General features: G+C 46.9%; 1 protein-coding gene across 1 annotated transcript; it reads right to left on the bottom strand.

Moving 5' to 3' along the window:
• Positions 1–10,346: 10,346 nt before the first annotated feature.
• LOC119384911 (spidroin-2) lies at positions 10,347–11,998 on the bottom strand. Its single transcript, XM_037652545.2, has 2 exons — positions 11,758–11,998; positions 10,347–11,054 (listed from the first exon to the last, which is right to left on the bottom strand). The coding sequence occupies exon 2, from the start codon at positions 10,905–10,907 to the stop codon at positions 10,464–10,466; it is 444 nt and encodes a 147-aa protein (XP_037508473.1). The 5' UTR covers positions 10,908–11,054; positions 11,758–11,998; the 3' UTR covers positions 10,347–10,463.
• Between the last annotated feature and the right edge of the window lie 207 nt (positions 11,999–12,205).

The raw sequence follows: 12,205 nt of genomic DNA, 5'->3' as shown, positions 1-12,205 counted from the left end.
CTCTTTAGTGTCCCTTTAACTTGGTGTAGACCAGAATTGGCATGGGAGGGTAAGAGGATTTGACGAATATGACTGTTGGGTCATGACATGAATAACGTGAAAATCCTGCCGCGTACATTGTCAAACCCTTTCCTCCAGACACGTGTGGCGCATACCCGTTTACCACGGGCCGCGGCGTACGGGTATGCGCCACAGGTGATTGACAGTTGATATCTACCCAGGAACGGCGACAACAGGCATTGGTAATTTAAATGAAAGAGCGTTAAGAAAAAACGACAGCGGCAGCGTTGACCCGAAGAATGCAAAGAATAATTAGGATGCCAGCAGGAATCGAACCCAAGCATTCTGCGTGGCAATCAGATAGTCTACCATAGAGCCACGCCCGGTCTATAAACTGGTTTGCAAAAACAGCCTATGCAGGCGTAATGACGGTGCAAAGTCAATTTTGTTTGTGGTGCTGGCTATCTAATTTTACAAGAAAACAGTAAACACTACATATGTACTCTTACGATACAGGCGTCATATCAGATTAACGTCTGAGGTTCCAGTGTTGGCTCCGATTTTATAGCAGTCTAATAAACATGACATTTGTATTCCTATGATTCAGCAAACAGCATTGAAGCATTGCTCGAGCCTGGTGGAATACATTAACAAAAGTTACATGTGATCTTCACATAAGTGCATTATAAAGTGCACTTAGTTTCGAAAATACTGATGTATGTACTCTAACGTGAGAGTTGACTTTACGTCGCACCATAAGTTACCCTTTAAACGCCAGTGATTTCGACGTGCCTGGTAAGCCCATGATATGCACACAGCTACTGCACTTACAAAAATACGTCGATCCACCTCGTAACGCTTGGCTCAAAGCCATGAAGTACTGCATAGAAGCTGACTGCTCACTGCTTCGCATGAAACCGATTCCCACAACACGTGGGATCTGCCGAATTTTTTCGTATCTGCAATTTCTTTTTTTGTATCTGAAGCTTTCCTTTTTTATTGTATGCCCAATTGCATGCACATGTTATTGAGTGTTGATATTATAATTGTTGGGGTTTTAGGTCCAAAAACCACTTTATGATTATGAGGGACGCCGTAGGGGAGGGCTCCGGAGATCTTGCTCACCTGGTGTTTTTTAACATGCACTGACGTCGCACATACACGGGCCTCTACCATTTCGTCTCCATCGAAACTCGACCGCCGCGGCCGGGATCCAAACCGATTGGGTGTTTTATATACTGTTTTGCATTTTGTGCGGCAGATCCACTGCGTCGTTTATTTGTATTTTTTATTGTATTAATTTTTTTGAGGTACCCATTGTACAACTTGACTTTGTTTCCTTGTGTGTGTGTGTGTGTGTGTGTGTGTGTGTGTGTGTGTGTGTGTGTGTGTGTGTGTGTGTGTGTGTGTGTGTGTGTGTGTGTGTGTGTGTGTGTGTGTGTGTGTGTGTGTGTGTGTGTGTGTTTTTCCCTGACATAGCGTGTCTACTGTACACAATGCTGCCCCGTCTTCTTGCTTTCATGCGACTTCTTTCAAATATATGCTTCGCTGTTCGTATGCCCACTTCTGTATGATCCTTTATGGCTTACAGCATTAATAAATAATTAAATTGGCGCGTGCTGCCGTGCCGAGGCACCGACGACTACGAAGTCAGCGGAGGCGCGTGCAAGGCGAGCGCGTGGGCCCTGGAATAAAGCAGTTGGTTTTCGTACGCCAATGTAGCAGCATCGTTCTTCTTCTGCCTCTCCGCTACAGTGGTGACCCGTACCTTGGAATGACCTTCCAGAAGATTCCGCCGGACGTTCAAACCAACTGCTTTATTTGAGGGCCCACGCGCTTGCCTTGCATGCGCCTCCGCTGACTTCGTCATCGTCGGTGCCTCAGCACGCCAGCACGCGACAAAATAAATAAATTATGCTTGCACGGTACACTACTCCTCGCAATGTACCCCGGCAACTTTAACAGGCACTGTACATACTGCCCGGCCACTGCCAACACCCTGTACCACATGGTATGGGGATGTCGCAACAACCCAAGTATCCCGCCCATAGACGAACTGAACGTGGACGAAAATCCGGAAGACCAGTGGGAGGCGCTGCTGACGTCCGCGAACCCTGAGGACCAGCTCCGGTTGGTGGACAGGGCTCGAGCGTCAGCTGCAAGCCATGGCTACCTGGAATGAGGAAGTCACCCACCTCTGGGCGAAGAGCACGCGCGCCTGGTCCCTCAATAAAGTTTAATTCTCTCTCTTACTCAAACAATTTAAATACTGAATTTATATCTGTGACGCTCTGGCAATTTCAGTGTATGAATAGTTTATTTGGGTGCATTAATGCTGTGCTAACAGAAGCGGTTCCACAAATAAGACCCCGCATGGCAGAATTTGTTGAGGAGTGCCACTGGTCGCTTCACAGTGATCGTGAATGAGAAACGCCGTTACGTATAATGGGATTAGAGTCGAGAACCTCAAATTTACTATCTCTAGGTGCACTTACCCTTGGGCACAGCAGCGGGAAAGTATGCGAGGCCATGCAAGATTTCATAGAACAGTCAAAGAGATTTAAACAATAACCACAGTTCAAAAAGTTCCATAGTTAACCAGAAGCAAACAGCAAGATTCGTTTCTATATTTATGTATTTCCTATTTGATGAAAATTAATTCCACCCTCCTTTTTTATTGCCTTTTTAAAATTATTATTCTCACAAAATTAACTTGTAAAAAATCTTTTTTGTTAAACAAAATAGAAAATTATTCTCATTACTAGATTTTAAATAATTTTTTCTAAGCTACCCGATTCTTGGCCAATCCCCCTGAGTGGGTGTGAGCCAGCAGTACAGGATCTACATCTACATCTGCATCTACATCTACATAAAAAAAACAAGAACTGCGTAATGATTAAGAACGGAAGAAAAGGGAACCTTGAAACACAGAAAATGCTGAAACAGTGAAACTTTAGGAAAGTATTTCACAACTGCGCACGTACATACATGGGTATCAGACCAGCGCAGAAAACACACTTAAACCGCAGAAAGGAATATACAAATCAAGAAGAACCCGCCATGGTGTTCTAGAGATTATGTTGCTCGACTGCTGACCCGAAGGTCGCAGGATCGAATGCCGTCCGGGGCGGCCCCATTTCGATGGAGATGAAATGCCAGAGGCCCTTTATTGAAGAGGTACTTAGATGTAGGTGCACGTTAAAAAACACCAGATGGTCATAATTTCCGGAGCCCTCCACTACGGCGTCCTCATATTAATATCGTGGTTTTGGGACGAAAAACCCCAGCAGTTATTATTATTAGAAAGCAAGAAGGATATTATCTGCAGACACACATGCATAATATGTTCCACGAAACATTTCAGATTAAAAAAAAATAACGAAAGCAAAAATCAAGGCAGACACAGGACCGACCAAGTGCAGTAAGGAATGCTTACCAAGTAAAATGCAGGATTAAATGTTCTTGCAATTTGTAATACGATCGATTACTTTTCGAAACTGTAACATTCTGGGTAATTCAATTACATTTTAACACGTAAGTGTTTTATGCCGGGGTCCACCATGGCTCCACTGACGCATTTCCGTCACGGATATGACGTTGCAAAATATAAAGACTAACATATGGCAAAGAAAAAACTATAAGAAAAAGTTCCCTCAACGGGAGTCGAACTTACCACCTCTCGATCGCCAGCGCGCAGCGCGAAATGACTCCGCCACAGACCAGGGGCGTAGGCAGAAATTTTTTTCGGGGGGGGGCACCTCCTTGATCTGTAGTGGGGACGAGCAGGCAGATGTGGTCGAGTGTCATTTTCTGCTCTGTATGATATGGCAAAAAAAATTTCGGGGGGGGGGGGGGGCACGGGCCCGGTGTGCCCTAACGTGGCTACGCCCCTGCCACAGACGGTATGTTCTCTGCTATGCTAACGGCGAGCTATTTATGTACACCATTTGCTGGTGGCGGTACACAGAGATCGGCGGTACAGCGTGTTTCGTTATCACTAGCGAGATGTCGTGAAGGGCTCGAACAGCGCGTCTTAAAAGTCGTCCCACACGCGGATTAGCGCGCGCCTCGACAGGGCGTGGTAGCTCGTGCGGGCGCTTATCTCGTGATCTCGGTGGTTCGTACGTCTTGCGCTCTGCCTGCAGGTTTCCGTTGAGAGCACGAATGTCACCTCGCTCACTGCAGCGGCCGCTTTTGCGAAAGAAGCGCGCTGCTCACACAGAAATAAGTTACAACTGTGACAGTTCGCGTTCATCCTGTGTATGTTCAATCCGCGCGTCTATTCTGCTTGAGCAGCCTATTGTAAGTTTTGAGCGGCTTGCCGTTCTTCGCGTAACATTACAATTTGATGCTGTAGCATTCATTCCTTCGCGCTTGGGGCGAAAGAATGCACAACAAATGCTCAACTACGTCTGTGAAGACATGTTTCACTTTCGTGTTATACCGATTTCTATGACAGGGGGATCAGCCATGTTTTTTTTTGTAATTGATTACCGGAAATAAATTACTTTTATTCAAAAATGAAGTTGTAACCAGTCTTATACGGCAGTTCTTGTCCCGAAAAATACCTGCAGAGCCTATTTTTTCACCTTTTCCTTGGCCTTACCTGCAAAGCCTTTCCCGAGTGCCAGTAGCAGCCGAAGCGCGACGCTTCATAGATGACATGGACACTAACATCGAAGCACTGCGTAACTACGAGCTGGTGCACAAGGTGTTCCTACATCATAATACCGACCTTCCCTCCAGCGTATACATGAGAGAGTGCCCAGTGTAGCAGATGACCTCTTAACGAGGAAATGGGGAAGAATCAGCGAAGACAACTTTGAAAAACAACTCCCGTTGAAACTTAACAATCTGTAACTCTATATCGCAGAAGCCACAGTAAACCTCCCAGCCTTCACGCAAGTCTCTAGCCTTCTCTGTACTATAAAAGCCAGAGTAGTTCGTTGTAGTTTGAGTAAACTTGTATTATTGTGCTACGACAATAAAAGTTTGAAGGAAAGCAACGTAGTAGTAATCAAATACATGTGTATTTACTCAGTTACTTATCTGGGGTAATTCACCACTGTAATCAATTACATTTTAATTGAAATAATTGCAACTGTAATCGGTTACTTATTTTCTGTAACGTGTACAAGTATAGTTGTAATATACACAAGCACCCTTTACCAGACTCGAGAAAAACGTAGACGCCTAAGCACCACCAGCAGAAAGAAGCAGAAAACGGCGCGGTGCTCAGGCGTCTAGGCTTTTCTTGAGGTTTTGTACTAACCACCCAGCAACAAGTTCTGCTAAGATACTTTACTATGTTGCTGTCACTGATGGAAGTGCGCTCCTTTCGACTGATGCTTCACAGTTTTGAACCTGAGCACAACACAGCTACGTCGGCTAAGGCCTTTCCAATCTTGTGAAGAGATGTTTGTGTCGACATGCCAATTGGTACTACGTTACACTGCTGAACTACATGCAAGTCTATCATGAGTGTCCTACGTCCAGGAAGCTGGTCGTCGTAAAAGGCTGCAAGCGCCACCACTGCTGAACGTCCGCGGAGTTTCGGCAACTTGTCTATGGCAATGGAAATGGGGCGGTCTTTCATCGAATATATTATCGGCGCAATGTCTATCGCACTCACCTCATGTAGGTATTCCCGATATAGTCGATCACTACCTGGCATCGTGCGTGCCGCCGAACTCTTGCTTCGAAAGAGGCTGTCAAGAGGTCCATCAGCCTGGCGCAGTCATGACAGAGCGCGCGCAAAACTCGTGCGTTAGGCAAAATTTATATCGGCCAAACCGGCCAATGCATTAATGACCGCTTAGAGCATGCCCTTTCGATAAAGAACGGAACAGGGTCATATTGGCCGTTAAAATCGGAGTTTATCAAAAAAATTCGAATTGTCAAAAATTTCACCGGCGAGTGTTTATAGGATTTTTTCGGACTTATCTGAAAACACGGAGCCCTAGTTATACAGTATGCAAGTACTTCATTAGCTATTCAATTTGGCTCTGGTTTATTTGTACACACACTACATACCTATTGGCTGAGTGTACCTCCAGTCAGTAGGTAACTCATGCCAACGCAACCCATCCGGTGGCATAGGAATTAGGCCCCACGTTGTTTGAAACCCAACGCAACTCATACGGTGGAATCTACCAAGCGCACGTTTTTAGCACTTTCTGCCACATTGTCTCCGCACTTCACGCGAGGAATCGAAGGTCGGCCTGGAGCGCCCGTCTCCCTCGCTAAATACGTACTCTAGACCGGCCGTGGACAATCACAGCACCCGTCCAAGACAACATTTCAACCTGTTCACGAAGCCCTTGATTACCAGCAACGAACCCCCCTTCCCAAGCGAGTGGGTGGGGACGCAGGCGCTTACCCCAGCATCTCACAACGTGGGCGCCACGATGAGCTCTCGTTCGCGGCAAATGCAGCATGCGCCAACAGCTGAAGGCATCTGTAGCGCTATGCCTGTTGTGACTGCGTTTATTTGCCTTTCCCCGTGGTCTCCGCTGTTTCTTTTCAAGGTCCGAAGAGGCCATTATTGCGGCAGAACCACAGTAGTGCTATGTCGCTAACGAATGTGTGTCACTTGACTGATTTATGGAACCATGGAGAGGCGGCTCGGGGGAGAAAGTTAGGAGGGAGGGCCCCCCTTCTTGGAGTTGCGAACATGAGCGCGAATATGCATTCTGGACTTGGGACTGTTGCGATCGTGGGATTCTAACAAAAGGCTGGGTTTTCTTTAACACTGCTCAGACCCCTTTGTATGCCCGGAAGAAACCATTTCAAAGCGCCCATTTTTTTGCTCTTGCTTTGCATCACACAATAAAACGAAGTTCACCGTTGAAGATGTTCAACCGTGTCACAATCGATTTCTTTTTCTGCCTATACTTCGATGCACGTCTGGTGTAGAAGCGCAATGAATATATCGTTCCTGAATGAAACTTGTCTTTGCTATTCGCATGCTTGGCGATTACGCGACTTGGCGTCGTATTTAGTCAAAAATTGGTCTTATTATTTTTATCGTGCCTTTCTCGCGGTCAAGAAAATCAAGCAGCACTATTTGGGGTTTGCCTTTTCCCGCTCCCTGCTGAGCTGGTGGCGACACTACCGTATTCAAAGGAAGACAGAACAGGCGAAGGAAATGCAGCGCTATTGCGGCTGATGTAGCAGGCTTAGCTTTTAACGCGATAGCGTTAAAGAGCTTGTATCGCAGAAATTCCGCCGTCGGCGTCGGGGCCGTTGGTTGTGAGCGAAAAATCATCATCTTGTCCGTGACCGAAAAATCGAAAAAGCTGCAAATAAAATAATAAAAATGTTGGGTCCGAGTGAGAATCGAACCCAGGCCGCCTGCGGGGCAAGCAGGTGTTCTACCACACAGCCACGCCTCTGCTTGGAGCTGCACTGAAAGTAACTTTCATGCTTCCCAAAAATACGCGTCCTGTATACAGGTGTCACAGTACGAGATGTAATAGCGCAGTAATATTGCGTGGTACAAGCGTACATTGCCATCGAGCGTCACACAATGTCAATATCATAAGGACTTGGTGGTTTAAAGACAGCCACCCATTACAAAAGGCACACACATTACTGCGCGTATTCCCTTAAGACCACGTAGTGGGTGCATCGCAACTTCGAAAACGTTTCTCGCGCATAATTGCTCCTGGTTTAAAGCATGCTACCCATTACATAAGGCACACACCTTAGTGCGCGCATTCTGTTAAACACTCTTAGTGTTCGAGCTGCACACTAGGAACAGAATATCGCTATCGCGTTGAACTCTTAAAGGCGAAGCTTAAGCGTCCCCCAACTTTTAATTGAGGCATTGGCGCAGCCGAGGTGATCTTGTTCGGAAGGTTGTTGCAGTTCCTAGAGGAGGACCTGGAGCTGGGAATAGGGTCAAAACTCACCTCCAAAAGCTTTTTTTTTCTCGGGCGATGGCGTCGCGGGACCCCTAAGACGGCTCCGCTGGACCCCATTTGAGAACCACTGCTTTAGAGTATCTGTATTTCTGTATCGAGATACATTTAAAAAAATGTATTTGCATCTTAGTAGTGAAAAACTTTTATGATGTCTGAATTTAATCGCGATACTGTGCGGGACACGTGTATCTCGTTACTTTTATTTATTTTTTATTTTTTTTTGTCGGAAATGAGCTTACGTGTTTCCAAGGAGAACGAAGACGTTTTTGTACTAAGGCGCGCCGCCGGCCGGCGACATAGGGGCGCGGTGATGGTTTCTCAATATGCACAGAATGGCCCACGTGGTAAAGTGATCCTAACGCCGCTCACGTTAGGATCACGCAGACAGTATTGGCGGCTTCTGCCGACGAAAGTGGCTGCCTCTTAAGGCTGGTGCATCACCCCTAATTTTTTTTTTTCGGGTGGCCAGCCATTTCGCGAATCCATGAGTCTTGTGTTGCGGCCGAAGCGATGCTCTCTAGAAGACAGCCTATTCGAGAAGCTGGTGTTGCTTAAGTGCAATTAACGCTACAGCCTCCTCCGCAAAACAGACCTTGTGTGTAAAATAAATGCATATCTTTTCTTACAGGGGCGTAGCCAGAAACTTTCTCGGGGGGGGGGGGGGGGTTCAACCGTATTTTATGTATGTTCGTGTGTGTGTTTGTATGTATGTGCGTGTGTATATACGCAAGCAAAATTGAAAAAAATTCCGAGGTTGGTTTGAACGCGCCCCCCCCCCCCCCCCCGGCTACGCCCCTGTTTTCTTAATTAAATGGTGTTCGTTGGGGATTCAAGTGATATGCCAGACTTACAAGCTTCAGTGTGCTGCAACATTATTCCGCAAATACATTATGTATTTGCGGGGCATCAGCATCCCCGAAATAAAGAAGTATTCTTCTATCTGTATTCCGGGATACTTCTCTCGTCTTTTTGCAAATGCATCCTCTAAATATCCCTTTACATCAAGGACAAGTGTATCTCAGTAGCGGTGTTTTAGCCGTCCAGCAGATGTATTTTGATATCTGTATTCCGGAATACATTTTCTGAGTATCTCTGTGCAGCTCTGGTTCGCATGTTCATATGAGCCTCGCCTACAGGTTGGCTACGTTTTCCGATCAGGTCCAAGAAACGTTTCAGGGCATCATTGAGGTATTTCGTAAACTGTGCGCGCGATAAGTGCCAATTCTCAACTGTCATAATACAGAATTTTGGAGTTCGTGCAGCTGGAAAATATAGGCAACGTGTGATTTTAATAACGTTGCACTTCTGGTGATGAAAGCTTTTTTAAATGCGAATGCATTTCTTAGTCGGGCTATGTGAGGCATCCGGCGTTGTCCGCGCGCCTCTCCGCTCTCACTCCCTCTCCCACAGCAACAGCTGCGGGCGCGCGTACTCCTTCTCTCGCCGTTCGCTCTCTCGCTTCTCTCGCCGTCCTCCCTGCGCCACCGCCTCAATGCAGTGCGTTTGAAACGCGTTTGTAGCGTTTGTGCTGCCTTGGCACAGCCTGAAAACAGCGCGTTCTAAACGCGTTTGTGCTGCATTGAAGGCGGTGGCAACATCCCTGAGGTGATTACGAACGCACGTAGGAAGCGTTCGTTGAAAGAGGCGCCCAAAAGGGAGACACTTGAGCGCGTCGATGTGTCCAGCTTTACGCCATTAAAATTACTACGCCCTGTACTCTCGGCGCAAGAAATGCATTCGCATTTCCTCACGAACGTTGCACATCTGGTGATCAAAGCTTTTCTTTTTTTACGTTTTCTTCGCAATTTTATTGTTGACATGTGGAGCCCAAAGAATTACCGCATATTGGCTGCAACTTCGAAAGACAGCGGCAACCTGCGTCCACAGGCCTTTATGATGAGCTTGTTCATATTTTGCAGTCACAGCACCGTGGCCCAGAAACATAAAAATCTAGAAGTGGCGACAGGTATCGCTTCGAAACACCGTCCTCGCTGATTTCGAAATATTTGTCATGGCTTTTGGTTGACTAGTATTAATACACATAGCAAGTTAATCGCACATCAGATAAGAAGCAGTCTATATTGCAGGATGTTCGATTGATAACGAGCAGGGGCGTAGGTAGAAATTAGTTTAGGGAGGGGGGGGGGGCAGGTTCTTGATTTGAAGTGGGGGCCCGGCAGGCAAGTGCTATCGAGTGTCAGTTTGTGGTCTGTATCTCATGGAAGAAAAACATTTCAAAGGTGGGGGGAAGGGGGCACGTGTCCTGTGTGCCACCCCCCGGCTACGTCACTGGTAACGAGATGATTATGACAACACCCTGTCCCCTGGCTCGTGGGCTGTGAACCTGATTTTTCTCAGCAGAAACATTACGAAAACCGTAATCATAGTTGTACATTGAACAGCCATCTGTAACAGTCATGTCTTTATTTTCTCCTTGAAGTAGTATGTTCAAGATACAGTATGGGTTCTCATTGTGAACTTTCCACACTTATCGTGCTACTTGCTTCGCGTTCTGCTGTCAGCTGTCTTTCACGCTTCCTAAAGACGCTGGTAGCTCTGTTGGGCGGGACGCGGGCTTCCGTACCCGGCCGCTGCTGCATTAACACCGGGGATGTAACCAGCTGCGTAACCGGCAGGACCATACGGAGAGAAATTGCTGTTGGAGGGACTACTGGGAGCCGCCTCGCTCGACCCATAGCCAAAACGTCCGTACTGAGCGTACTCGAAAGCGCGAGCAGCGAGTGCGTACGGGTCTGCTGTTGTCCGGTCGTAAGCACCGTAACCTCCGGCGTTAGGTGCCGCAGCCCTTGGACCGTAGGCTGCAGCTGCCGCCTCTTGGGGAGATCCTGGCCGAAGAGGTTGGATTGTCAGTGCCGTGTTGAAGGCCGGAGTATTGCTAATACCCGGAGCGGTGCGCTGCTCGTTGGCACCAACGTTTCCCAAGGGGGCCCGAAAGACTTGCATGGCGTCGGGGTAGTTCATCTGGCGGTAGAGACCGGTGGCGTCCGGGTACCCGTACAGACCGGCCGTGAAAATGCTAGAGCCACCCTGCCCAGTGCTGAACAGCTGATTGTTGTACTGGCTTACCGCACCGTAGCCAGGACCATACGGTGTCGGATTCTGAAAAAGCTAGAGAACACAAGATAACAGCTCCGATGATGTCGCACATTAGGACGCAAAATAATGTTACACCTGCCTTCATGTGACGAAATAGAGGCGATTCATGCGCAGAAAATAATAATAAACATTTTCTGAAGTTTCAATATCACCATGGTGTGCATCGCAGTTTCGCCGCACTTTAAACGCTAAGCTAAGGAATTCGTTATTTCGGCGCATTAAAAGCCATATTGGAGAAGTCGCCGTTGAAACGTATGATTTCAGAATCGTGGGTTTACAATGGTACCAAAATGCACTGGCGCTAAGCCACACAATTTACTTCAATTATTGGTCAATAGTACTTGCAAGGAGGAGTTTCTGCGATTCACATTATTTTTGATTTCACTAAAGTCGCACTCTTATACGCATGCCCTAATAAAACAACAGTATTTGCGCTAAAACATTAATCTTATGTATTGAGCACAGCCCAACAATTATTTAGAAGAAGAGCAAGAAGCAGGCAAATTCTTCCCATTTTTTTCTCGTTAGTGTTGCCTACTACATCAAGGATGTACCACCTTGACCACATTAAGGTGCCATGTTTATCCGGGTAGGTCTCGCGAGCCTTAGAGTTAGTGTTCACTGGTCAGTGCTGTCAATGTGTTCAAGAGAGGAAACACCGTTACCCAAAAGGTTTGTGCGTTGTGATCACAAGGAAAGCGAACTTTACACTCACAGAGGCATAAGCGTCGTATTGTCCAGCGTAAGGGGCAGCAGCGGCTGGGTAGCCGGCGTAGTTGACGCCTCGTTGTGGTGCTTGGGTCAGCTGGTTACGGTGTTGCGCGTACGCCCCACCGAAGAGACAGAGAAGTAGAACTGGCACCTGTTGTGTGACAGAAACAAATACATCATTGTTGCAGACAAATGTGAGCGCAAATCTATACTTTTCCTTCGAACAAAGCCGCGTGAGCTTTAGAAGTAGCACACATCACTTTAACGTTCAATGCGAGGCATGAACAATTTGAGAGCTACTTCTCGTATAATTGTCGGAAATACACGTATTCTTCTAAATCCACATGGCAAGGTTAACCACATATGAACATTCACTGGCCCGCGAAAACAGCGGCATCTGGAACGATATGCTGCACGTGCACAATGGTCGACATTGTCCGCAAAAACTGAGA

Source organism: Rhipicephalus sanguineus, chromosome 3 (assembly GCF_013339695.2).
Source record: "Rhipicephalus sanguineus isolate Rsan-2018 chromosome 3, BIME_Rsan_1.4, whole genome shotgun sequence".
Lineage (NCBI taxonomy): Eukaryota > Metazoa > Arthropoda > Arachnida > Ixodida > Ixodidae > Rhipicephalus > Rhipicephalus sanguineus.
The sequence above is the reverse complement of the archived record's forward strand: the minus strand, read 5'-3'. Positions and strand labels throughout refer to the sequence as shown.